Source organism: Vipera berus (genome assembly GCF_964194415.1).
Source record: "Vipera berus genome assembly, chromosome: Z".
Classification (NCBI taxonomy): domain Eukaryota; kingdom Metazoa; phylum Chordata; class Lepidosauria; order Squamata; family Viperidae; genus Vipera; species Vipera berus.
In genome coordinates this window covers 114,279,961-114,307,832 of record NC_138205.1, presented here as the reverse complement: position 1 = coordinate 114,307,832, position 27,872 = coordinate 114,279,961, and the positions used below count along the sequence as shown (strand labels likewise).

General features: G+C 37.0%; 1 protein-coding gene across 7 annotated transcripts in view; it reads left to right on the top strand.

The window, feature by feature from the left end:
• EPC1 (enhancer of polycomb homolog 1) overlaps nucleotides 1-27,872 on the top strand; it is a 56,563-nt gene that overhangs the window by 14,290 nt on the left and 14,401 nt on the right. For 5 of the 7 annotated variants that reach the window (XR_014028718.1, XR_014028719.1, XM_081346536.1 and 2 more), the window contains 8 exons: nucleotides 15,428-15,587; nucleotides 18,055-18,200; nucleotides 18,279-18,485; nucleotides 21,930-22,078; nucleotides 24,445-24,604; nucleotides 25,118-25,294; nucleotides 25,376-25,465; nucleotides 25,555-25,703. Coding sequence is in view for 5 of the 7 variants with exons in the window: in XM_081346534.1 (XP_081202660.1) it covers nucleotides 15,428-15,587; nucleotides 18,055-18,200; nucleotides 18,279-18,485; nucleotides 21,930-22,078; nucleotides 24,445-24,604; nucleotides 25,118-25,294; nucleotides 25,376-25,465; nucleotides 25,555-25,703 (1,238 nt within the window). In the remaining 2 variants the exon portion in view is untranslated. Of the gene's footprint in view, nucleotides 1-3,986; nucleotides 4,128-15,427; nucleotides 15,588-18,054; nucleotides 18,201-18,278; nucleotides 18,486-21,929; nucleotides 22,079-24,444; nucleotides 24,605-25,117; nucleotides 25,295-25,375; nucleotides 25,466-25,554; nucleotides 25,704-27,872 lie in introns of all 7 variants that reach the window. The other 2 variants (XM_081346538.1, XM_081346537.1) reach the window with 1 other exon arrangement.

The window sequence follows — 27,872 nt, the reverse complement described above, 5'->3', positions numbered from 1 at the left end:
ATTTCCAAGAACAGTAATTCATAGCCAACTTAGAAGAAACAAATGCTGGCTGCAATTTGAGTGCTTTTCTTGAAATAAGACCACAGGCTAGTGGATAGAAGAGGATAAGGAAGAAAAAGAAAGAGAGGATATGATAAAGACTGGTTCCTATAATTTGCCATATAGTAAATGAATGCCACAGTAAATCCAAATACATCTACAAATAATAGTTGCCCATACCCAAGACTATCTCCTTTTGTGTAATGTAGAATCAACTCCTATATAACTCTAATAACAAAAAATACATTAGATTCTGAAGTTCATCCCCAAGTCTTACCCATTCTTTCAACTAGAATTAGAGGAACTGTTATTGTCCTGTCCTGCATGTATCTTTCAGGATTTCTGGTTGTTTACAGTAGATATTCTAACCACTGTTTGGTGTCTTTCTCATTCAAGAAAACACATGTTTCTTTGAGAAAAATAAATCAAAATCTTGGATTTAAATTTCATAATATATTCACCAGATTTGTTTAATTTGCTTGAGTGATCAGGCTTTCTCTAATAGCATGCTATTTATGCATAGCAACTTTGGATAAGATAAATATCCTATGCTTACGTGCCAACATGATCTGTATACATTAACTCCCTTAACCATAATCTGGCTTGGTTTCTTTAGATCATTGCTTGCTTGCTTTGTTTGTTTCTTTTTAAACTTACTGCTGCATGTCTCCTGTATAGATCCAATTATTAATATTGTATGTATTTACAATAGCATGTTTTAATGTACATACTGCTAGATACTCATGTCACCTATGTTTACTGCTGTAGGGAGGACATGAAATTCAAAATTGTTTTTCTGCTTTGTATAGAAATTGTATCCAGGGTTAATATAGCACATTTGTTTGTGCTTCAATATTAACAGGATTGCTGCAAAGAATGAAATCTACTGAAATTTCAATAGTGATGACATGTTTAATTCAAATAAATAATATGAGATCAGATAATTCTCAGTTGACAATAGAATAATAGCAGTATTCTTGATGCTGTTTATTTGGAGAATTTGCTATCAAGTTTCAACGAGTCTAATTTTCATATAATAGTATTGGAATATAGAATGGAGAGAGTTATGAATATAATATTAAGAATTTGAATATGCAAAATAGTCTTATGAATAAATGAAGCTTCTTTGATATGGAACACAGAGGTCAATTATCCATTTTTGCAGTGCAGGGAAAAAATTCCAATTACAATAGTATTAGAATTTTAATTCCTTCTATTTCCTCTTTGACTGCTTCTTTCTCATTTTTGGAAGGTAAACAGAGTAAGTAAAGAAGTAATGAACCAGTTTTCCCTGACTGTATTTTAAATTGAGGCTCTTCTCTATGTGACAGTAGTGATTGGTTTCACAAGTTACAGCATGCTTTGCTTAATTGACAAGGTAAATATAACAAACCAAGTCCAATCCAGATAGACTATGTTTTTTATTTTGTTTTTTAAAAGATCAACAGAATTGTAACTGTAGAGCAGGGATGTCAAACTGCCTGATACATCATAGTGAAACTGTGCCTAGCCCATTGCTGAAAATGGCAAAAAAACCTGAATTTCACTCATTAGCAAATTGGCACTTACTACAGTAGCTTTAGTAGTAAAACAATAAACGCAAAGGTAGGCAGCCCATGAAAAACAGCCACCACATTTTTACCAACTGTAACTGATCAAGTATCAGAGTACTCTAATAATCAGAATACAAGGGTAACTATGAAAAACTACATTATTTCCATCCAAGATAGGATATTCCCATCAAGATTGGTAATCGGTATTTTTGACCATAGAGGTCACTCAGGTTTTCAATGACGTTGATGATTCTAGCTCCAACTTACCTACCTGCTCATTTTGATTTAAGGCAACCCATGTAGAACAGACAAACAACAATGTATGCACCCAAAAAGCACCAACCACAAGAGTCTCTGTTTGCAAGATTCTGCAATTTAGGTCTGCTGTCTCAGGGTTCCCCAACCTTTCTGGCTTTGCAGACTAGTGGGGATGGTTCATTGTGAGCAGCGGGCAAGTATACAGCTCCATTTGCGTGAGTGGCAGGCACACATGCCCACTGCTCAGTCAAATGTAGTGCACATGCTTGCACACTGCTTGTGCTAGTGTGAATATGCACAGGTGCTCACCTACCACTTCCTCAACCAGGTTCTGAAAGGCTGAAGATCTGCTAGTAGGCCGCAGTCTAGGGGTTGGGGACCCCTGCACTTATCTAATCACTGCATCCACTCATTACTTCTGGACATTTATAGCCTCTCTCAAGTTAGATGTTACAACTAAATGAATATATCAGCATATTATTGATGATACCAAGCCCTGAAAATTCTGATAACTGCCTCTATTAGTGTCATAAAGATAGTTTTTTGCGGCATCTGACTGCCGTTGTCCAGTATTAAAAGGCCAGTAATACTGTCTGAGGCCTGTCACTACAAGCAGAACTGCTATAACATAGTACACCAACCTCTAACTTATAGAAATGATCAGATAACCATTTGATCAAGAGCCATTGACAGATCACATTAAGTGAATCTGTTTCCTACAAGATGTTAATCAACCAGGTGCCTATGGCTGATTTTTTTTTCTTTTTCTCTAAGATAGGCTGAATCTATATTGAAAGTAGTTCAGAATTAGTTGCCTGTAAGAGCAGCTATCTAAATGAAGCAATTGGTGATAATTAGAAAATTCACTGATCCATGGAGGTTTCTTCAGCATTTGGTAGACTGCTGCTCTTTTTGAGACTGGTGTTACTACTCCATGATGATATGATAGATTCACAACAAAGGCTAACATCAACAAAATAAACTATCATTACATATATCCTCAAAAACCTACTGTTCATCCCTCATTCACTGACAGAGTATCTCCTGGACTAAATGAATTCTATCACTTTGAAAACTACCTGGAAGCTGCAGTTGGTAGAAACCATGACAGCCCATCTACTAGCAGTTGATAACTACCAAGGAGACATACCTGTGCTTAAGGCCCTATATTGGCTGTCAATAGGTTTCAGAGTGCTCTTTATGTCCTAAAAAGCCTTTATGATTGTGTTCTGCATCACTGGTTTGGTGGCAGCAGAGCCTCAGAAAGTCCATACAGAGATTGATAAGGACAGACAAGAAGATCATAGAAAGCTCACTCCCTGGTATTCAGGATGGTGCTTATAAGCGCTATGTGCTTAGAGCTCAAAGCATTTTAAGAGACCCCACACACCCACTTTACGGTCTGTTTCTGTGACTCCCCTCTTGGAAGGATGTTTTGAAGTATTTGTAGCAGGACTACCCGATTCCCTATGCCATCCGTCTGGTAAACTCGCAAGGTTTGTTTTTCTCCCCGTGCACATGTATACATAACCCGAACTAGACTGTTTTCTCTGTGTCATATAATATATGTGGGTATATGCATAATTCTGTATTTATTTTTGTCATATTTATGTAGTGTATATCAGAGGTGGTGACCCTTTGAGAGCTGAATGCAACAAAATTTCATTTTAATGTATGCCTATTAGTGTACATTCAAAGTGACAATAAAGTTATTCTATCTCCAGAACTCTATTCTCCAGTAAAAACCAACACACTTGTAAATATGTCAAAAGAAAAAAAATCTTGAAGATCCTGCTTTTTGTGAGATTGTGGGTCCAGTAACAATTGTTTTATTTTTTATGTAATGGCTTCAAATTGTGGATCAGCCTCCATTTGAATATGGGGTTAACTTTCCCACCCTTATAGTTTTCTGAGAAACATTAATAAATGTCATCTTGCTGGTTGATTTATAGTTATGCAGTTCTCTCCTATATCATATGTGATTGATATAATGATAATTAAAATTTGGAAGGTTGGAGCTGTTTTTCTTACTGTGAACATTTTAATGTCTAGCTTTATATTGTTTTATACTTAACCATGCATGTTTATTACTTACATACTATATTATACCATGGATGTTTTAATTTTGTTGTACAGAGTTGACGACATATAAACCCAATAAATAAATAAATGGAGGCCAATGAACATCAGACAATAAATTTCTTCCTTCTGTGTGCAGATTTGACATTTAGCCCCTTGTTTGTGGATTGATCTTACCATTTCATGTAACAATTTGAGGTATGTGTTAATAGTTACAGACAAAAGCTTCTGTTGCTGTTTCAGTCAAATGTGGATACTTTAAAAGTTAATTTTGTAATAAAGGTGGATTTTTGTAAAATGTTTTATAACAAAATGAGTCATAATAAATAGGCAGAATTAGTTTATTACAGTGACTGAGTTTGCTCCTCATGCAAAGCTGTAGTGTGGTTTGGCATGTTGACTTAATTCAGCTATTGTGGGTTGTATGCCATGGTTTGTGACTTTGTTACAGAAAACTTCCTTTTGCAATGCTCAGTGCAAAAGAAGACTTAATAGTGAGCAAAAGAAATTAAAGGATATAGATGTATAAATAAATAGATCCTGTTTATGCCAATACTATTCTTTTTCTGTCGTTGCAAACCATTCTTGCTTCCCTCATATGTTTAAACTATTTCATACATTGTCTTTTGCTGTTAAATTTTTCAGTCTTTTTATGATTATATCTCCATTCATCTGTGGAGATATATGGATTCATCTCATTCATTTTGCTATACAGTGATCCTTCATATTGTTTTGAAATTCTGGTTTTATTCTTAGCATCTTTCATATTAATCAGTTCTATATTCAGGTCTCTTTTATTCATCAACCCTTCTTTCTTGGCCCTATTCTTACTTTATCTTCATATATTATTTAAATACTTCATACCCATTGTGTTCAACTTTTAAATTTGCTTTAACATACTGAACTCTCATTTTTATATTTAGCTATTCGCTAGTTTCATAGTTGCCTTGTGCAGAAATTCTCAGTGGTTAACCATGTTATTATTTAAACAACAATATAAAACAACATGTTAACATTAAAACATTAAAAGTTAACAAAAACTTAAGAAAGGAATGAATACATAAATGGGGTAGAGGTGAGATCATCTTAATCTACTAACCATTTCCAGAGTGAGACCCCCATCGAGGGGGCCAAGTCAACTGGCAGAGCTAGATTTTCAGGTCTCTTGGAAAGTGAAGAGAGAGAGGGTGGATCTCACATCAAGGGGCACAGTGTTTCAAAGGGTGGGAGCCAGAGCAGAAAAGGCTCTTCTCCTCAATCCGTATGACTTTCACAATACAATATAATAACAATAAAGTACAATAAAACATCCATAATATAAAATTAAACGTAAAATAAAACAAGAAACATTATTTCATTTCACTCATCACAGGTTTTCTGGAACAATTCAATCTATAAAAATATTGAGAAGGCCAATAATGTGGGACAATTTCATTTCTGGTGGAAGGCTATCACTCATTACAAAAGCATGAGTGAATCAGATACATTGAATTGGGCTACAGAAGACAATCTTATGGGACTTAAAGTGCCAAGGAACCAAAGGTTTATAGGTCAAGGCTAGTGCTTTGAATTGTATGTAAAGATGATAGTCAATGCAGAGTCTAAAGGACCAAGTAAAATGTTTTTATTGATATATGCCAGCTAACGAGCTGCTGTTTTGGGGACAAATTGTGGCTTCCAAATAATCTTCAAAGCAGCCCCATGTAAAGCACCAATCCAAGTGAATAATGAAAAGGAAAGAGTTGTTATTATCTTAAGAAGATGGCCACATCTTCTTTTGACACATCCAACTCTCATTTCCAAGTAATTTAGTGGGCAAATATACATACTTACACACAAGCCTTTGTAGGTTTTTTTTCAGAAACATATGTTCTTCCCAGGAGAGATAGTCTTTGTTTAGCAACCATAATTGGGACTGACAATTCGGTCACTATGTGTGCAGTCACTAAATGGGAAATCATATGATTGTGACTCAGCTTATAATTTTACTTCAGTTTTTCTCACTCCCCTGCCTTGGAATTCTCACCCCAGGGCTGGGATAATTAAGAAGAAGGGAATTAATGTTTGTGAGTAAAGAGGCACACAATGGGGAATATACATTGAAAGGAATGATCTAGTGTTATTTCCTTATAGTGCTTAAATCTGGAAGCCACATATGTGCTAGGAACAGTCAATATATTTCCCATTGCATACCTCACTCTGGCAGAGGAGAGAAAAGAAGAGTCATGCATAGAATAATTCATATTAACTTATTGTAATAGTAAACATTTCACAGAGATTGCCAAGGTTGTAAAATAGCATGTTCATTGCAAAGATATTTTGCATCACTGTTGTAACTTCAAATTGTCATTATAAAGCATTTAATATGCAAGAGCTATCCATAGACCACATACTATCCATTATACTTTTTACCAGCATTTGCACATCATAACATTTTTCTATCCATGTTTCCATCTTTACAAGTTTTTAATCAAGAGTGACATCATTCTACAGTGAGGAAAAAAATTATTTGATTCCCTGCTGATTTTGTAAGTTTCCCCATTGATAAAGAAATGATCAGTCCATAATTGTAATGGTAGGTTTATTTTAACAGTGAAAGACAGAATAACAACAACAAAAATCCAGAAAAATGCATTTCAATAAAGTTATAAATTGATTTGCATTAATTAATGAAATAAGTATTTGACCTCTTTGCAAAACATGACTTAGTAGTTGGTGGCAAAATTCTTGTTGGCAATCACAGAGGTCAGATATTGTAATTTTCTACCAGGTTTGCACACATCTCAGGAGGGATTTTGTCCCACTCCTGTTTGCAAATCCTCTCTTGAGTCGTTAAGGTTTTGAGGCTGACATTTGGTAGCTCGAACCTTTGGCTTCCTCCACTGATTTTCTATGGGATTAAGGTCTGGAGATTGGCTAGGCCCCTCCAGGACCTTAATGTGTTTCTTGAGCCATTTCTTTGTTCCTTTGGCCATGTGTTTTGGGTCATTGTGATGCTGGAATACCCATCCACAACCCATTTTCAATGCTCTGCTGAAGGAAGGAGGTTCTCACCCAAGATTTGATGGTACATGGCCCCCTCCATTGTCCCTTTGATGCGCTAAAGTTGTTCTGTCCCCATAGCAGAAAAACACCCCCAAAGCATAATGTTTCCACCTCCATGTTTGATGGTAGGGATCGTGTTCTTGGGATCACAGGCAGCATTCCTCCTCTTCCAAACACAGCGAGTTGAGTTAATGCCAAAGAGCTCACTTTTGGTCTCATCTGACCACAACATTTCACCCAGTTGTCCTCTGAATCATTCAGATGTTCATTGGTAAACTTCAGACAGGTCTGTAGATGTGCTTTCTTGAGCAGGAGGACCCTGTGGGTGCTGCAGGATTTCAGTCCTTCATGGCATACTGTGTTACCAATTGTTTTCTTGGTGACTATGATTGCAGCTGCCTTGGGATCATTGACAAGATCCTCCCATGTAGTTTTGGACTGATTCCTCACCGTTCTCATGATCATTGAAACGCCACGAGGTAAGATCTTGCATGGAGCCCCAGACTGAGGGAGATTGATAGTTATTTTGTGTTTCTTCCATTTGCGAATAATCGCACCAACTGTTGTCACCTTCTCGCCAAGTTGCTTGGTGATAGTCTTGTAACCCATTCCAGCCTTGTGTAGGTCTACAATCTTGTCCCTGACGTTCTTGAATAGCTCTTTGGTTTTGTTCATGGTGGAGTGTTTGGAATTTGATTGATTGCTTCTGTGGACAAGTGTCTTTTGTAAGGTAACAAGCTGTGATTAGGAGCATTCACTTTAAGAGAACGCTCCTTAATCTCAACTTGTTACCTGTATAAAAGACACTTGAGAGCCAGAAATCTTGCTCATTAAAATGCAAATCAATTTGTATTTTTTAAAAAAGCTTTTTTTTCTTATTATTCTGTGTCACTGTTAAAATAAACCTACCATTACAAATATAGACTGATCATTTCTTTGTCAGTGGGCAAACATACAAAATCAATAGGGGATCAAATAATTTTTTCCCTCACTGTACTTGCAGTTTTTCTTACCATTTATAACAAACATTCACTCCATTTTCCCAATTAAATATAATTAATTTGGTTTTTGATCCAGTAATTTTAACATCCATATGAAATATACAGATAGCCCTTGACTTTTGACCACAATTGAGCCCAAAACTTCTATTGTTAAGCGAGACAATTGTTAAGCGGGTTTTGCCCCATTTTATGATCTTTCTTGCCACAGTTACTATGTGAATCACTGCATTTGTTAAGTTAGTAAAGTAGTACCTCAATGCTACTGGGAAGTGCGACAAGTACTAAAAACAAGTACCAAACAAACCCTGTAACATACCACATGACCCTGTGTTTTGGCTGGGAAGGACTTTCTATCTGTCTCTTTTCCTACATCAGTGACATTCTGAGCATGGTCAACATCCTGTCTACCCTCTGTGGCTTATCCTCGCTTCCTTTTGCAGCAACCTTCCTGGCACAGCCGACTTCCTGTCTGTTTTCCACAGCTGACTTCCTGTCCATTTTCCACAGCCAAACCTTTCTTCCTATTGCAATACTAAACAAATGATGCATACCAGGATAATACTTTGTGACAAAATACATGAGTATCTAATTCAAGTTTTGAAGTGGTCAAATACCAAGGTACCATTGTAACACAGTTGTTAAGTGATTCTGGCTTCACCCTTGACTTTGCCTCTCAGAAAGTCTCAAGGTGATCACATGACCCCAAGACACTGCCATAATGGTCATAAAAGGTAATAAATAAGAACCATTTACCAAGCATCCACATTTTGATCACATAATCATGGAGACGCTGCAACCATTAAAAGTGTGAAAAATGGTCAGAAGTCGCTTTTTTCAGTGCCTTTGTGCCTTCAAACAGTCACTAAACAAATGGTTGTAAGTGTAGGACTATTTATATTCCATAAACCTGACGGATGTAATAAACACATCAAAGCGAATACCAGATTAGGATCTAATTCTCTGAAATGATCATAGCACTGATGATGTTATTTAATTTGATAATAAAACATCTGCAAGAAAGCAGCCAAGCTTAGAGAGCACCGAGGACCCACAGTTCAATCCTGAGCTGCACATATTATCTTCTACCTAAATATTCATATTTGGTCAAAGAGATTGTGCAGAATGAAGTATCTAGAGTAGACCATGGGTGTCAAACTTGCCGCATCACATGACATGTTGTGACGTATCACGGCTTTTTTTGTATTGCTGGAGCTGGAGTGGGTGCAGCCTCCACATGATGCAATTGGCCCATGAGCCAGCAATTTGACATCCTTGATCTAGACTAATTAAATACTTCTGCCCTGCCACCAGATGTTTTTAAATCTTTCCTGGAATGTTGGGTATGATGAGTTGTAAGGATGGTTACCTTACAAGTACTGGTAGTTCTTGAGTTAAAATAATTGGGACTAGGATTGCCGTTACTAAGCCATGCTATCGTAAAGTTCAATGTCAACATGACAACATTGCTTAGCAATGGTAATCCAAGAATTCTAATTGTAATCCAATCCCAGGGGGAGAGCGTTCTCTGTGGGTGCGCCAGACCTATGGAACCGCTTGCCGGTTGAGCTCCGGACGGCCCCCGACCTTCGCTCCTTCCGGCGCGACTTAAAAACATCTATTCGAGCAGTCTGACCTGGTCTGATGGGTTAGGGTAGGGGTTTTAATATGTTTTAATACTGTTTTAAACTGGGCTAAATATTTAATTGTTTTTTTAACTTTTGTATTCCGCTTTTTTATATTTATTGCCCTGTACACCGCCCTGAGGCCTTCAGGAGAAGGGCGGTATAAAAATATTGATAAATAAATAAATATTGATAAATAAACAGGAGTTTCAGATATGAAATGCAAGGATGGCGCTAGTGATGGTACAGGTTGTGCACAAGTTGGGAAAGTGCAGCACAAGTGCAGGGAAGGCGGACTCAAGGTTCATGCAAACTTAGGTTAGGGAAAGAAGGTGTAGCAGATATGTAACCACAAGAAGGCTGACTAAGAGCACTGGTAGGTGGATATGGACAAGCTCAGTTACTGGTCCTCACATACAACCATTGCAGCATGATCAGTATTGAGGCACTTGACAACTGGCATGTATTTACAATTGTTGCAGCATCCTGGGATTATTTGATTACCATTTGCAAATTCAGTGAGGGAAATCAGATTTGTTTAACAACTGTGTGATTAGCTTAAAGACTAGCAAAAAAAGAAGAAGACAAAATTGGGCATGACTCGTTGCTTAGTGATGGAAGTTCCATTCCCAATTGTAATTGTAAGTCAGGCACTAACAACTTCATTGCTTAGTGATGGGGAGTTCCAGTTCCAATTGTGAAGGACTAATCTGGAAATGATTTAAAATAAATTTGTAAAAACTGTCTGCTCTTCCCCAATATGCCTACTGTTCGTTATAAGAGAAGTGTGGGTGACTTTAATTACTAACTGAGGGATAAAATTATTTTTTGTACTATAAAATATTGCTTTATATGCTGGATGCTAGATTGCAGGGGGTGGATGAGCTCAATACTTTTGTTAGTATTTGAAATGACGTTTGATGCCTGAAAAACATGTGCATCAATCCAAGTGTGAGGAAAAAATGCTTAGACATTGATTAACTTCTGTGGATTCTTTACAAGATTGATGATCATTATGTAGTACAGATAGTCCTCATTTAACATCCACTCATTCAGTGATCAAAATTACGACTGCTAAACGAGGGGTACTTAGGACAGGTCCTCATAGTTGTCATCCCAGTGTCCCTGCAATCCCATGAATGCAGTTTTAGATGCTTGGTGACAGCTTGTATTTATGAGAGTTGTTGCATCCCACAATCATGTGATTGTCATTTGCAACCATCATTGCCAGCTTCCAACTAACAAAGTCAATGGGGAAGCATCTAGGAGGTTGCAAATGGAGAGTATGAGGGATTCACAGCAATTGGAACTGCTATAGTAAGTTAACGCAGTCATGTGGTATTATGCCTTAGAACCATGTAATTTAATGATGGATTTCAATTCCCTATTGTTATTGGTAAGCAGAAACTGCCTATACAACTTTTCAACTTGTTTTGCTGGTGAAATTCTATAATGGATTGTTCCTACTCAATCTTTAATAATCTACTCTTTGATACAAATTTTCATAGACTTGCAATTTTTTTACTGTTCTGCCAGCATATATGAAGAGGAGATACAAGAAGGTTTCTGTATTGTAGTGCTTTTGTATTTTTAAAGTACCTGTTCTGGAAGACTTGGTTTGCTATGTGCTGTTCTGTAAATTGTATCTACTTCCCTGGAGTCATATGTATCTACACAATTTTATAGAGATGTAGTTGGATTTCACATAGTAAAAGAATTTGTGATGGTAGATTTTGATTCCTTTGCAATTTGCATTATGTACAAGAACAAAAAACAGGCAGTCATGGCAGTAAAGTTTTTAGGGAGATGAAAAACATTAATACATATAATTGGATGACTGATAGCATAATAAGATGTCTGTGCTCTATGGGCCAAACTTTTGTATTTGCTTGCTTTTTATTATTATTATTTTAGAATTGCTGAAACCAAGCATTCTAATAAAAATGATTCTTCTTGCATCATGATAGACTGCAAATCATTCAGATTATCAGCCAACCACAATACATTCATTTTCTTGAATTGACTTAAACATTGGGCCCTATCCAACAAAATGAAACTTAGTGGTGAGAAAAGTAATATTCTACATTTAGGCAAGAAAAACCAAATGCACAGGTAGATTAGATAGTATCTGGCTCAATAGTGGTAACTGCAAGAGGTATCTTGGAGTCCTAATTGACAATCACTTAAATATGAGCCAGCAGTGTGTCAAAAAAGCCAACACAATCCTAACAGAAGAATAGAATCAAGATCATGTGAAATGTTAATAGCACTTTATAATGTCTTGGTAAGCTCACAATTGGAATATTGCATCCAGTTTTGGCCACATGACATAAACTTGATGTTGAGACTCTAGAACAGGGATGTGAAACTGCCGGCCCATGGGCTGGATGGGTCATGGCAAAACTGTCCACCCCATTGCCAGCAGTAGAAAAAAAAAGTCATGATGCATCTCATCACATGACATTGCGAGTTTGACACTGCTGCTCTAGAAAGACTGCAGAGAAGAGCAACAAAGAAGATTAGGGGACTGGAGGCTAAAACATTCAAAGAAAGATTGCAGATGTTGGGTATGTCTTGTTTAATCAAAAGACTAGGATGGTGTGTTAGCTGTGTCAATATCTTAAGGGACTGCCACAAAGAAAAGGGAGTCAAGCTATTCTCCAAAGCACCTGAAGGCAGGACAAGAAGCAACGGATGGAAACTAGTCAAGGAGAGAAGCAACCTAGAACTAAGGAGAAATTTCCTGACAGTTAGAACAATTAACCAGTGGAACAACCTGCCTCCAGAAGTTGTGGGTGCTCCAGTACTGGAGGTTTTGAAGAAGAGATTGGCGAACCATATGTCTTAAATGGTTTAGGGTTGGACTAGAACAGGGGACCCTAACCCCCCAGGCTGTAGAAGCATCAGGTGAGTGCCTATTGCTTGTGCAAACAGAGATGTGCGCTCATCCGCAGCTCACATAGAACCATCCCCTTTCCTCCCCCAGGTCCACAAAGCCAGAAAGGTTGGGGAATGCTGAATTATAGAAGACCTCCAAGGTCTTTTCCAACTCTGTTATTCTATTATTCTGTATACAGAAATAGAGCAATCGACCTTCAAGTCCACGTATTTAGTGAAGACTATAAAAATATTATCTATAAAGTGTGGGGCAAACCCCCCCTTTTTTACTTCACCATTCTGTAAGCAATCCTATATCTATATAGGTAGTCTTTGACTTAGTCATTTTTCTAGTGACCATTCAGAGTTACAACAACACAGAAAAAGTGACTTATGGCCATTTTTCACACTTAATTGCTGCAGCATCCCTGCAGTCACATGATCAAAATTCAAATGTTTGGCAACTGGCATAAATTTATGCCAGTTGCAGTGTCCTGAGGCATGTGATCACCTTTTGTGATTTTTCTAAAAAGCAAAATCAGTGGGAAGCCAGATTCACTTAACAATTATGTTACTAATTTAACCACAATGATTGACTTTAACAACTGTAGCAAAAAGGTAATCAAATGAGGCAAAATTCAGTTAACTGTATTGCTTACTTAGCAGTGGGAATTTGGGGTCAATTATAGTCTTAAGTCAAGGACTACCTGTATTTGTGTATTGTTCTCTCTAGTGTAAAAGTTTTGATTACTAAGCAGTCAAAAACAAAATACCCAATTTGTTATGGAGGTCAAGACATCAGGATAGAAACCAGGAAACCATAAAACCACGAGTCTGCTAGGTGATTTTGGCTCAGAAATTCTGTCTCAGCACTAGGAAAGAAACAGAGGCAAACTACGTCTGAAATCTTACCAAGAAAACTCCAGGAATTTGTCCAGGCAGTCTTCAAGAGTCAACATTGACTTAAAGACACACAGAGAAAAAAGAGATCTGTGTATTTTATTTACATGAAATAGACATGCTTGTTTTTTATTCAAGATCAAGACCAATTTGAGGGTAGTTGTTCATTAAATGTGGTTTTCTGTTTCTGAAATAGGCCAAAAAAATTTTTTTTTGCTGATCAGAAGAACAATTTAAGATTATTTGAAATCCTAATTTCTATGTTTCTGCTTTTATTTCATTTATGTCTGATTGTTTTTTAGTTTGTTATGTAGTTTTTAATTTGTCATGCTGTATGCTGCTCAGAATCACTATAAATAAGCTAAATAAATAAATACAATTATTCTAATGTATAAACAGTACAAATATTTCAGCACTTTAATAATCTTAAGCACTTGAAAACTTAATGTTTGGAAAAATTATGATAGTGCATGCCGATTGTTTTCTGGATACTCCATAAACTGTAATGCCTAGAACAGGTTGAAGTGCATTTGTCACATAGGGGTAACCAAGGTGATGATAGGCAAGAGTTTTTGGCAGTCTATTAAATAAAATAAAATAAAATAAAAAGAGAACCTAAGAAATGGGATCAAAATATAGAAGTTAATGTCAGCCTTATGCCTTTAACACATTTGAGATTATTCAGGAAATTCTTTTAGATTGATTGGTGCTTAGTATTTATGTACTTCTGGTCCAAAATAACTAAATTAATATAAACAAAATGTGTGTGTGTCCATAAGACAATTGCCTGCCTGCCTGCCTACCCGGCGGCACTCTTCCTCCTTTCTGAGGTTTTCATTGTTGTGAGCATTTCTGTTGAGGATTGGCAGTGGGGGTGGGGTAGGGGGTTGTTTGGTTTTTATTACCACCACCACCCTGTCTGCTGGGTGGTTGCAGCAAGTTTTAGTCACTTCACATGATGCTGGGACACTGTGACGATTATAAATATGAATTAGTTGCCAAGCATCTGAATGTAAATTACAAGACCCTAGAGATGCTGCAACATTCCAGCTGATCGGCGCTTCTGGGCTCAGCAGAAGCACCAGGATCAGCCCCGAGCTCCACCTGGCACTTCTGCTGAGCCCTGACAGCCCCAAAGAAGCGCTCAGCCCTGACAGCCCTGCAGCTCAGGCTTGTGCGATGCTGCCACCAGTTCAGCTCATTCCCCTCCCCCGTTACCACTTTTCTAGGATGGTTGCGTACCACCTGCCAGGTGCCAATGTACCACAGGTGGTACCCGTACCTCTGGTTGAAAAGCCCTGCATAAGAGGATCTTGCTAATCTTTTTGATGTGTTGCAAATGGTTCAGAAAACAGTAGTAAGTTGGTCCAGACCGTGTAGTTTGGTGAATAATATCTCTTCTATCCTCTTGCCTAATTAATCACATTTAGACAATAAAACTACTGTTAGTTTAGCAGTAACAGATTCAATTCCTAAATAGTATTGGAAGCATACAGTATTTTAATCTGTAGGAATTAATATTTGGTGATTATTGAAAATGTGACAAGGATGGATTTTCTGCCTCTAATCAGATTTCTGCTTTGCATAGTTTAAAGCATATGAACAAAATAAGGGCATGAACTACCTATTTAAATTATTTTATAAAAAGCCTTAGGAACAAACAATCAGTGTTTAATTTGTTTTAACTTATTTTTATTATCTCAAAACATGTTTCAAAAAGTATTATTATTGTTGTTGTTGTTGTTGTTGTTGTTATTATTATTATTATTAATTATTATTATTATTAGTATTATTATTGGCAAAAATGACAAATGCATTCTGAAATCTTTTGGCAAAGTTTTCAGTTTTGTGTTTATGATTTTGGCTTACTAAGTGTGAAAATCGATTAAAATATAACTTCAGCAGATGCTAAATTCAATAGATACAGACAAAAATATCTTGCTGAAACAATTTAGTATTAATTCAATTGTTCTGTTTCCACATTAACATCATTTAGACACATACACATACAGAATGTGTATATCATCTGCCTTTTTTTGTTAATGAACTGTAGGAACATCATCTCCAGCGGGCCATTTCAGCACAGCAAGTATATGGAGAGAAACGGGATAATATGGTTATACCAGTCCCAGAAGCAGAAAGTAATATTGCCTATTATGAATCAATATATCCTGGAGAATTTAAAATGCCAAAGCAGCTTATTCACATACAGCGTGAGTATATATTTATACCGAATATTTAAAATTAATTGGATTGCTTTTTTAAAATAAAAATAGTTTTGTACATTCATAATCTGTTTTGGATATAAAAAAAGGTTAGGGTCATGTAAGTGAGTATTTGGATTTACTAACTAATTTACACAAAAATTATTGAGCTCAAAAACAATTCAAATTTTATTATCTATGTGCTTTCTTATATAATAAAATACAACAGAGTTTAAAAAAATGAAACACAGGTTGTCCTCAACTTACAAGCAGTCATTTAAAAACCCTTCAGACTTAGAATGGTTCAGAAGGGATCCTTTACAGCAGGGGTGCCCAACACCAGACTGCAGCATGCCAGAAACCAGTCCATGCGAACCATTGAAGCCCCATCCATGGGATGCAGACAGCATGCAAAACACGCCCCCTCCAGTCTGCAGAAAAACACCTCCATGGAACCGGTCCCTGGTCCCAAAAGGTTGGGGGGGCCCTGCTTTGCTGTCTAGAAAGCATTCCCAGCTATCAAAAAATGTCACATTGTGTTCCTCACATGGTTACATGATCATAATCGGGATTTTTTACAACCTGTTTGCACTTAAGATTGGATGACAAGTGCCCCGTGATCATGTAATCACTATTTGCAAAATCATCTACCTTTTCCAGAAAAACAGTGGGGAAGCTAGCAGGGAAGGTTGGAAGATGTTGTCACTTGTCAAAAGTTTTCCCCTCCCCTCCATTTAATAGGCAGGGGAATCCTTTGTTGGGTAGGAGAAACAAAGCAGGAATAATTGCAATCTCTTCTTGTTTCTCCAATCCAGTACACGAGTTCCGTTCAGGGAGGGGAGAAAAACTCTTCTAAAGGGCTGCAGAAATGGAGATCAGATCATGAAGATCTGAGCTCTATTTTTATAGTCCCCCAAGAAATTGCCCTCCTTGTCTGGGAACATTTGCAGCAGGCTACAGAAATAAGTTTGGATCTCGAAGATCAGAGGTTTGTTTCTGCCTGCTGCAGGTGTTCTCTTCTGCGCAAGGAAGGGGAGCTGCCTGTTTTCCTTTTGCAGGGTTAACAACTCATGTAGTCACTTAACAACCAATTGGGAGAGCCGTGAGGGTGTCATGCTTAATGACTGCTTCATACAGTGACTAAGATTCCAGTCCCAATTGTGTTTACAAATCAAGGACTACCTGTACACAGTATATTTGACGTAATGTACTTGTTTGCAATGTCATAGTACTATATGGTTTTACAGGTAGGCTAAACTAATTTGTAATGTGTTCAGAGTTTTCATGAACAAACTGAAAATTTATGTACTCACTTCAGTAATAGTCTATATCAAACTTTTAACATTGTCAGGTAGAGTTTTTTTAAATTTGGTCAAAGAAAATGGAATTGTAGAGGTACTATACAATGAAAACAATTCTGAATTTTATTTAGCTGTCAATATTCTACAGATTACAAATTGACATATTTCTTTTTTTCTTTCACATGGAGTATAGTACAACAAATGGTGGTGTAAATAAATCAATAGGGCAACATTATAAGGGCTTGTCTAAAGGATCAGGGCCATGATACCATCTTACAATATGGTGAATCCCTTGGGCTGTTTGCATTGTGTGTAGGTGGCTGCTGGCACTAGCACATTTCTCTGTGAATTCCCCATTGTGTGCCTGTGTACTTTGTTGTAATCACTTTCTCTCCAATCTCTTGATTCTGCAGGAGGGAGGGGAACCTTCTGTAGGCAATCTCTCCTGGCCTGTACCATTCCCACCCCCAAAGTGCAGAGTTTGGAGAGAAAGGGAATACAAAAGAATAAACAGTCAAACAATGATGAATACTGGACTGTTTGCATGGCCCACACACAGCTGTTGGCACCAGCACATTTCCCAGGAGAAAATAAGCAAAAGAATAGGTCGGATATTGGAGAAAACATATTACTATAATGGCAATCACGTGACTGATGGACAATGTAAAAAGTTGTAAATGTGGACATTGGTTATAAAATAATTTTTTAGCACCATTGTAACCTGGAACAACTGCTGAACAAAGTAGTCAATGAGCAAGTACCATTGGTAATGGGATAGATCTGTCAAGGCTGTCTTATTCATCCCTTAATATATTTAAATAGTACTTAGTGAAGAATTGAGTTATCCAATGAAGGCTATTTTATAAATATTGACATATTCATTTGATAATATTTCAACCATGTATCTACATTTTGTCTAGATAGAATTTAGCTACCCTAAATGCATTTTCTCAAGGTTTAAGAAATATAAGTTTACAATCAGTAGATTTTAAGATGGCAGGAATATATGTGCATGTTTTAAAATTCTTCTAGTTTGAAATTTATATTAAATTCTATGTACTTCAGCTCCTATAAAATAAATTGTCCAACTGCACTTTTGAGAATTACATCTAAATTACTTTATACCATTTTGCATAGATTATGTAAAACACATTAAAATATCTTTCTCTGTCCAGCTTTTAGTTTGGATGCTGAGCAACCGGATTATGATTTGGATTCAGAAGATGAGGCCTTTGTGAATAAGCTGAAGAAAAAAATAGATATTTTTCCTTTGCAATTTGAAGAAATGATAGATAGACTTGAAAAAGGAAGTGGTCAGCAGGTATAGTATTGTTTCTAATTTGAAATTGTTTAAAGAATATAAATACATAAAAATGACATATTTGGATTTTACCTTTAGCCAGTCAGCCTGCAGGAAGCCAAACTACTCTTGAAGGAAGATGATGAATTGATTAGAGAAGTGTACGAATATTGGATTAAAAAAAGAAAAAACTGCCGAGGCCCCTCTCTTATCTCGGCAGTGAAACAGGAGAAACGTGATGGGTCCAGCACAAATGATCCTTATGTTGCATTTAGAAGGCGAACAGAAAAGATGCAGACTCGAAAAGTGAGTATGGAGTTAATATCTTACTGCAGCTACAGATTGCTGTATAGAGCTCTTTTATAAAGTGACCCAGATTCTTTTACAGAAAAAAGAGTAGGGGGAGGGAAACCCCTGGGACAATGTTAACAAAACGCTTTGTGGATAAAAATCACTCTTATTCACTTGGACTCGGAAGCTAATGGGACATAGTTGAGAGAAGTGAGGTTTCCTGGGAAAGTTTGAACATATGAATCCTGTAGAATTGGGCAGTTTGGGATGAGATGAGTTGATCCTACTCCATTTGACTTGTGCACGCTCGCAAGGAGGGGTTGGGGAAATGGGTCCAGCCATGGTACACACCTTGTGAGATATCTTTGAAAGAGGCATTGTATATCCTTTCTTAAGAGGCTAACATTTAACCCTGCTGGAGTGGACAGCTATCACCCATTGTTCTCAGGGAGGTTGTTGAGAAGGTGATTGTTTGACATCTGCAGAGGACTCAAAAAGAAATGGATTATCTGGGCTCTCTTCTGGGAAATAGCATTGGTCATGATAATTTATGCTTTATACCATGTTGCCCTGAAAATAGGACCTACCCCGAACATAAGCCCTAGCCTGATTTTCATGCCTATTGCAAATATAATCCCTACCCCAAAAGTAAGCCCTATTTGAAAGCCTGTGCAGCCACCAACCCGCCCATTCTGTCTGCTTGCTAACATGTGGTGGGAGGGGGGTGCTGCAGCCACGAGGCGGGGGTGGGTGGAGTATGAAGCTTCTTACTGCTGCAATGAAGCCGGAGGCTGAGCGATGGACTGGTGCTGCAGCCACTAAGCGAGGCGATGTGAGCGGTGGAGGACAAAGCCTTAACAATATCCTTGGCCGCCCGGCCTTCAGAGCCCTGATGCTGGCAGAGTGGTATGGTGGCTGAAGCAGCCCCTTTCCCGGCTTCCCCAAAGAATCCCTTCACTAACCTGCTTTCCAGCTCATTCTCCACCACTGTGTGCAGGGCATCAAAAGCCTGTGGGACTACCAGCAAAAAAAAAAAAGTACAATTAGCCCTTCCAACTTTGCGAGATCTTTTTTTCACTAGAAGTTGGAAGGTTAGATTGTTGTTGGGTTTTTTTACCGTAGTCCCACAAACTTCCTTTTGTTGCCCTGCATGTGAAAGCTGGACCATAAAAAAGGCTGAGCACCAAAGAATTGAGGCCTTTGAACTGTGGTGCTGTAGAAGACTCCTGCGAGTCCCTTGGACTGCAAGGCGATCAAACCGGTCAGTCCTAGAGGAGATCAACCCTGACTGCTCTTTAGAAGGCCAGATCCTGAAGTTGAAACTCAAATACTTTGGCTACCTAATGAGAAGGAAGGACTCACTGGAGAAGAGCCTAATGCTGGGAAAGATCGAGGGCAATAGAAGAAGGGGACGACAGAGAATGAGGTGGCTGGATGGAGTCACTGAAGCAGTAGGCGTGAGCTTAAATGGACTCCAGAAGATGGTAGAGGACAGGAAGGCCTGGAGGAACATTGTCCATAGGGTCGCGATGAGTCGGACACGACTTCACAGCTAACAACAACAACATGTGGAGAACGGAGCTGGAAAGGAGTTAGAGAAGGAATGTGGTTGCCCTGGGGTGGGAGTAAGGATTTGGCATCCTTACTCCCACCCCAGGGCAACCATATTCTTCACTAACCTTTCCAGCTCTGTTCTCCGCATGCAGGGCAACAAGTTTGTGGGACTATGGTAAAAAAAAAGATTATGGGAACTATCACATGGATGTTAAAGGATGCATCAGGGTTCAAACCTCTCCCCCTTCTATATGAGGCCAGAGGGATGAAGTCATTTGACAATTTGAGATATGATATTGTCAGTATACAAGTTATAAACCATCTCAAATCAAGTGAGAGATGGATGGGAATCTTGCCTCAGTGGTGACTATTAACTGTGTGGATGGGGGGGGGAAGTTTGAAACTGAACCCAGGCAAAGCAGAGCAGCTGCTATTTCATAAATTAATTGATTCTAGCATAACACCAATGTAAAGTCTTGCTGGGGTTGTGCTTCCTCAGAAACAACTGATGTGCGATCTCAGGGTCCTGGACCTCTAGCTCCTGTTGGAATAGGAGGTAGCAGTTGTGGCCAGAAGAACCTTTGCTCACTTTTTCACTTGTAAATCAGTTGTTCTTGTTTCTAGAACTTAAATCTATCACTCATGCCTATGTTACTTATGTATAGATTACTACCAGGCCATGGCCACTGGGCCATGTGAAGAGATGCCATGGGCATGCACACACACGTGTGCACTCACTCCCCCACGCTTGCACTAGCACTATCCAGAGCATCCGGCTAATGCTGGGACCACCCTGCCCTGAGCTTCCCACTGGCACTAGTGCCACCCTAAGCATCCCGCTGGCATTAGGCCATCTGGCCCACCGGCCCTCACGCTGCCCTGAGCATCCCACCAGCGCTTCCTGCTCCCGAGCTTCCCACTGGTGCTAGCGCCGCCCCGAGTATCCTGCCGGCACTAGTGCCACCCCCAAGCATCTCACTGGCATTACTGCCATACCGAGCATCCCGCCGGCGCTAGTGCTGCCCATAGCATCCCACCAGCACTAACGCTGCCCCATTTGCATCACTTGTGCATGCACAGCCCCATTTACATGTGTGCATGCACTTGTGCGTGGCCGTTTGCGTGCATGCATGCACTCACACATGGCACAATTGTGCGCACGTGCATTGGGCTCCGTTTGCATGTGCGCATGTAGCAGTGCCTGCCTCCCTTTCTGGGCCAGCAAATCAAAAAGTTTGGAGACCTCTGTTCTAAAAGGTACTATCTTTGAAAATATCCATAGCCTCTAATTATAGCAAAATGTAAGAGTTCATGTATTAACATAAACAACTTAATTTTTCCATTTAACAGCAAATAAAGCAAGAGCTGCAGTAGGTTGCCAATCTGCTTCTGTGTACAGTTCAAGATGCTAGTACTATCTTTAAAGTTGTCAGAGACTGCTTACTCCAAATAAAATCTGCCTGCCTAATTCTGCATACAAAAAATGCCTAGTGAGAATCCTATAAAGTTGATGAATGGGGATTCAGAAGTCAGACTTTTTTACTGTACAGGAGTTCTTCTCTTAGGAATGGCCTCCACTAGAAATAAAAGTTGTAACTATAGATGATTACGAAGCTCTTAAAAGCATGGCAATTCCAAAGAACATTTATGGACTAAAAAGTTGTAACTTCATTGTATCTGGAATTATTGTGAGCATCATTAATAATTATAAATTATTAATCTACAATTATTAGTTTGGCTATTGCATTTTTGTACTGTAATATTGCAGTTTTTTTGTTTTGAACATAGTCTTTATAAATATTTCAGATTTGTGGTTGAAAAATATTCACAACAATCAGAACTGAAAATATTTAATATTTTGATGTCTAAAATATGTTTCGTTTGTACATTTACCACATTTTGCAGAATCGAAAGAATGATGAAGTTTCTTATGAAAAAATGCTTAAACTGAGGCGGGATCTGAGTCGTGCAGTAACAATTTTAGAGATGATAAAGAGAAGGGAAAAAAGCAAGAGAGAATTGCTGCATTTAACATTGGAAATTACGGAAAAGAGGTAAAACAGTTCAATTTTGCTTTTAAATTATTAAATAAACAACTTATTAAATTGGCAAATAGATAATATTTTATGAAATTGTAATTGATTTTTTTAAACAGGTTTTGTTAGTTTTTCAGTTAAAATCTACATATTTAGAAAGCATCATGATGACTTGGTAATCAGAAACAGAGTTTTCAGTACATAATTCAGGTTACATTATCAAGACATCACTGAGATGTCTATTTCCAGGTTTAATAATTTACATGCCAACCTTAAGTCACAAATTGAAACCCAGACTGCAACTAAAGAATTTACACTTCAGAATATAACAAAATTGGAAGATATTACTATTGAGACAGAGGAATATAAGCAACAACTATCCCAAAACCCGACAACTTTAAAAGTACAAGGAACTATCACTATGGCAAATAACTTTAAGGACCAACAACTTACTATGGGAAAATTTAATGTGCAAGATAGTGATGCTAACATAGAAGACGTGGAAGATCAACACAGACAGTTTCCTGAAAGCCTGGATAGCCAAGCATTAATTACAAAATTGGATGACTATTTAAAGCAGATGAACCCAGATGGAAGAGGAATCCAGACCGAACTGAAGATAAAAGTTTTTAGAGCAAATACAGAGACTAGAACTAACAGGCAAAAACATAATGATTACAAGTGGTTTGGTTTTTGTGGACCACTGATGGCTAGATGGCCTCCTTCGATTCAAATAATATGTATTGAAGGGAGACCTATCTGGCAATTCAAAGACCTTGGTCTGGAAACCTGATTGGCCAAAAAAAAAAAAAGTCAGAGTTAGATTTAAAAAGTGAGTTCTTAGAGAACCATTAAAGGTTATCCTTTTAGTAATCAGTGACCTATCAGGATCTAAAATAGAAAACGTTTATGAGATAAAACTAGAATGTGTTTATGTATCTATTAGGCTTATTTTAGACATTATAATTTGTGCACTGACATAATGGAAATTTGGTTTATAGATCCCACGTTTGATGTTAAAAGACGTTTGATTATTCTATTTAAGAATTAAGAATTAGCTAAAATTTAAAACAGAATCTGGTTGTGTATAAATAGTTGTAGATTGATAAACATAGGCTGTGGTCCTGTCAGTAACGTGTGATGTATTAGGATGTGAAACAGGCAATGTTTATTAGGTAGAACATAGCTACTCAGCCACTGTGTACATGTTAGATGCTATAGTTTTTGCTGTAATGAAATCAGGGAAATTTGGGTTGTGAATATTATTTGCTATGTTAAAGGCTAAATTTGAATAATATAATTAAAATTAAAATTAGGTAAACTTTAATAACAGGACATAGATATATCTCAATGAAATTGAATTGACAAATTTTTCAACTGACCATGCTATTTCTAGGAATTAAATGTTAAGGGAAATTGAAATTGTAATAGATTTTCATTCCACGTATGTACGTAGTGCTTATCACCAAATATGTGGGTATGGAGATAAAAGGAATATTTTAGGTTATCAAACAGCTTTTTGGTTATTGTTGGCAAATCTTGCTATTTTGGAGAAAAGGATTATTAGAGTTTGACAAGTAAGTCTGATTTGCTTTAAATGATATTGTATTACACTTAAATTGAAAATACTGACTAAAATATTCTCACTATTAGCTGAAGTGTATAAAATATTTAATACTCTAAAATCTTTGATTGTTTGAAGCTTAGAGTGCTTTTGTCAAGGTGAAGGCAGCATTAAAACAACTGTGAAGTTAGACCAGCCCTTTTTGAAAGTTATATTTTTTTCCAAAACTGAAAAGAGATATGTTGACCTTGGAACACTTAAGATTTGAAAGGTTTTGCATGCTTACTGCAATCATCCTTTCAGAATGTATATTCTGAATATATCTGTAATGAAAAGTTTTCTTCTTAAGACTTGATGTAACACTCGCTTCTAGATCAGTAGTTCTCAGCATGAGCAGTTTCTAGTAAAAAATTTGAACTTCTGGATTGTCAACAATGTCCATGCTGATGGGAAATTCTGGAAATAAATTTCATGTATCTGGAGATTGCCCAAGTAGAGAAATGCTGAAGTAGGTTCTTGAGAGAATAAAGAAGCAAACATTAAGTATATAAACTAACTGTAGGAGATGACCAGGCTGGGCCCAAGGGTGGAGTCAAACACATCATCAGTTTGGAATTGTGCTATCACCAGAGACTTTCAAGTCCAGCCCCCATGTGAATTCCATTTGACTCTTATCTTGGCCTTTAGTAGACCTGATTCTTGTGTATAGGTAGCATGGAATAAATTCGTAGTACTTTTGAACTCTATCCTGGCTCTTGATTTCTTGAAACTGATTTTAACATTAGTTCTAGTAAATTCAAACTTTTTCTTTACTTTCCAGATATAAGTTGGGTGATTATAATGGAGAGATCATGTCTGAAGTAATGGTACATCGACAGCCTATGAAGCCTACCTATACAATTCCTGTTGGAATAGTTCCTAATAGCATTCAATTTAAACATCAGGAAAATATGGAATTGAAGGAATTTAAAATAAACAAGGTGACTCTGTCTATCCATCCATCCATTCATGATTTTAGATTCTACTAATGCTACTTTGTAATTTTATGCTATAAGTATGCTTAAACCATGTAAGTTCTTAATTTCATTCCAAAAGACTTCAAGATAACTCTAGGTAGCTACTACTTACTACTATAGTAAGTAATTTTGATAGACCATTATGTTAAAGCTTCCTATGAATTAATCCTGGTTGATCTGGAAAATCTAAGCAAAATGAGACCTTTGCTTAAATCCCAGGTAGTTTTATGGTTTTGATTGTGAAGTTGAAAAAAAAAATTCTTCTTAGAAATATTCATAAAATCAACCATGATTTACCGTCAATTTGAAAAAGGACTTACTTGATTCTATATTAGTTAAGGAAAAATTTGCTTTCCCTCTCACTTTATCACAATGATGCATTTAAAAAAAGAAATCTTTTAAAACCTACATCTTCTCCTTAATGGTTAAGATGTATCAAGTTAGATAAAACTATTAATGCATTTTCTCTTCATGCAGCAAGAGAAAGCCGACGCTATACGGCCAAAGAGAAAATATGAGAAGAAGCCCAAAATTGTACCTTCATCGGCTGCTAATGCTTCTCAGCAGACAATTCCTGCTTCACTGCCAATCTTTAATGCTAAAGATATGAATCAGTATGACTTTCCCAGCTCTGATGAAGATCCTCTTTCTCAAGTATGGCATCTACAGTCCTTTGGTTCAGTGAGAAGAAATATTCTTTCCTCCTTTTTCTTATCTACTGTTTTCTTTTTAAAGGTCTTTTCTGGCTCTTCTGAAGCTGAGGAAGAAAATGATCCTGATGGGCCATTTGCTTTCCGTAGGAAAGCAGGCTGTCAGTATTACGCTGTAAGTCTTGAGTTTCTATAGTATTATATTTTTACACTTATATTAATTAAATTCTTGTTTTAACCTTTTTCAAATATTTCTTTTCAAAGCCTCATTTAGACCAAACTGGTGACTGGCCTTGGAGTACTCCTAAAGGGGGAACGTTAGGAGATGAACGTTACAGATATTGCTTAACCACGCTTAATAGGCCGCAAAGGTGCATTGGGTTTTCGCGTAGACGGGTTGGACGTGGTGGAAGGTAGGCTTATTTATTTTAAAGCTCACTACAATAATACCATACTGATGTACACTTTGAAATGTAGTTGTAACATGTTAGTTACATTAGTACATAAATTTTAATTAGACATGTGTATTCTTAATCCATATCTTTGATTTAATTATGATCTCCCTTCTGTTATAAAAAGCTTTATTGTGACTTTTCTTCTTCTCTTTTCCCCTTTGAATCCATGATTTAAAGGCTAGCACTAACCATATTTTGTATGTCATTGCACTGCGTAAGTACCAGAAAATAATGGGAAGAAGACCCTGAAACCTGTGATAGTTCTTGGGTATGGAAATTTTAGGTATGGTAGTTCATCCTCCTTGACAATAGGCTGTGGATCTGTGCATCTTCTGCTTAAAGGTGTACATGTATTGAGGGTCTTCTGAGATCATCTTTGTTTATGTATATAACTAGAAAACTATAGATAGGCTTTGAAACAGCTTGATTTCTCATCAAATGATTTCCATGGGCATAACCTTTTTTCTACAGACTATATAAAAATCGACATTAAATTACATTAGTAATTTTTACTACAAAGATTCTGTGGCAAAATAGTAATTCAATCATATCTCATCTGGATTCTTTTGTAATGTGTTTTATAACACATTAATTTTAGTATGTAATTATTTTTCTTAAAGAATATTATCCGGCTAATCTGGAACCTTCAGTGCTTTACTTTATAAAAATTAGGTATAAAAGTATGTTACATTGCTACTACTGCAGATGCATCACAGCCTGGAATGAAGTATATATATTTCAGCATTTCTAGTATAGCCTTGTTTATATTTTACAATGAAATTTCTTTGACAAGTCTCCATAATTTACTTTCCTGTCATCGCATTCAAAATTGTCTCAATTTAGAAGCTTGTAAGAAGAATACACCAACTTTTGTGCATAGTGATGTAATTTTTAAAATATTTTAAGAACAGGTAGTCCTCGACTTATAAACACAAATGAGCTCAAAATTCCTGTTACTAAATGAGACAGTTATGTGAATTTTGCCCTATTTTATTATCTTTCATAATAATAATAATAATAATAATAATAATAATAATAATAATAATAATAATAATAATAATAATAATAATAATAATAATAATAATAATAATTTTATTTGTATACCGCCCTTCTCCCGAAGGACTCAGGGCCGCAGTTGTTAAGTGAATTGCTGCACTTGTTGAGTTAGTTATTAAGTGAATCTGGCTTCCCTATTGACTCTGCTTGAAGTGTGAAAACTGTCATAAGTTACTTTTTCAGTCACTTTTTCAGAGCACTTTTTCAGTGCTCTTGTAGCTTCGAATGGTCATTAAAGAAAGGTTGGAAGTCAAGGACTATCTGTATTTATGTTTACTTTTTAAAGCCTGGATTATTTTTCTAGATCTAAAAGGATGAGGGCTCTTTTTTATCTTAATTCAAACTGGATTTTTCAGAATAATCATTCTCTAACTATCTTAGCCCTTCATCCCTATTAGGTTGACACTATTAGGTCTAATTACCACTCATTTTAAATTTGTTTGTGATCCTCAAATTATAAAGTATTACCTTCACAATTAAGGATCAATTAATTTTTAAAGAAAGAAAAATCTTGTGACTTCTTAGTAAACTTTACATACATTTGAGCACTGAAAGTACTTCTAGTATTCTGGTATCCTTTTTTAATAGTGACATCTATCCAGACTGCTCTTTGGTTTTGCTGTCCTAATCTATCGTAAGGTACAATCAACCACTTATATGATAATATCTGTTTGTGGTGGTTCGACATTTGGTTCAAATAGACAAAGATTGTCCTGTTTCATTTCAAGTAGGAAAGTAACATTCATGTAGCAGATTAGAATTTGTCAACCTGAGGCTCTTGGTTAAAGTGGCTTATGATAATTTTTCACACCTATGACTTGCAGTATCCTCCTGGTCATGGGATCCAAATTTGGACACATTGCAACTGGTATGTATTTATGATAGTTGCAGGGTCCCAGGGTCATGTGGTCACTTTTTGCAACCTTGTGACAAGCAAAGTTAATGGGGAAGCCAGATTTACTTAACAGTCATGTTACTAATTTAACAACTGCAGTGATTCACTTAAACAACTTTGGCAAAAAAATGCAAAATGGGGCAAAACTCACTTAACTGTCTTAACTAGCAAAAGAA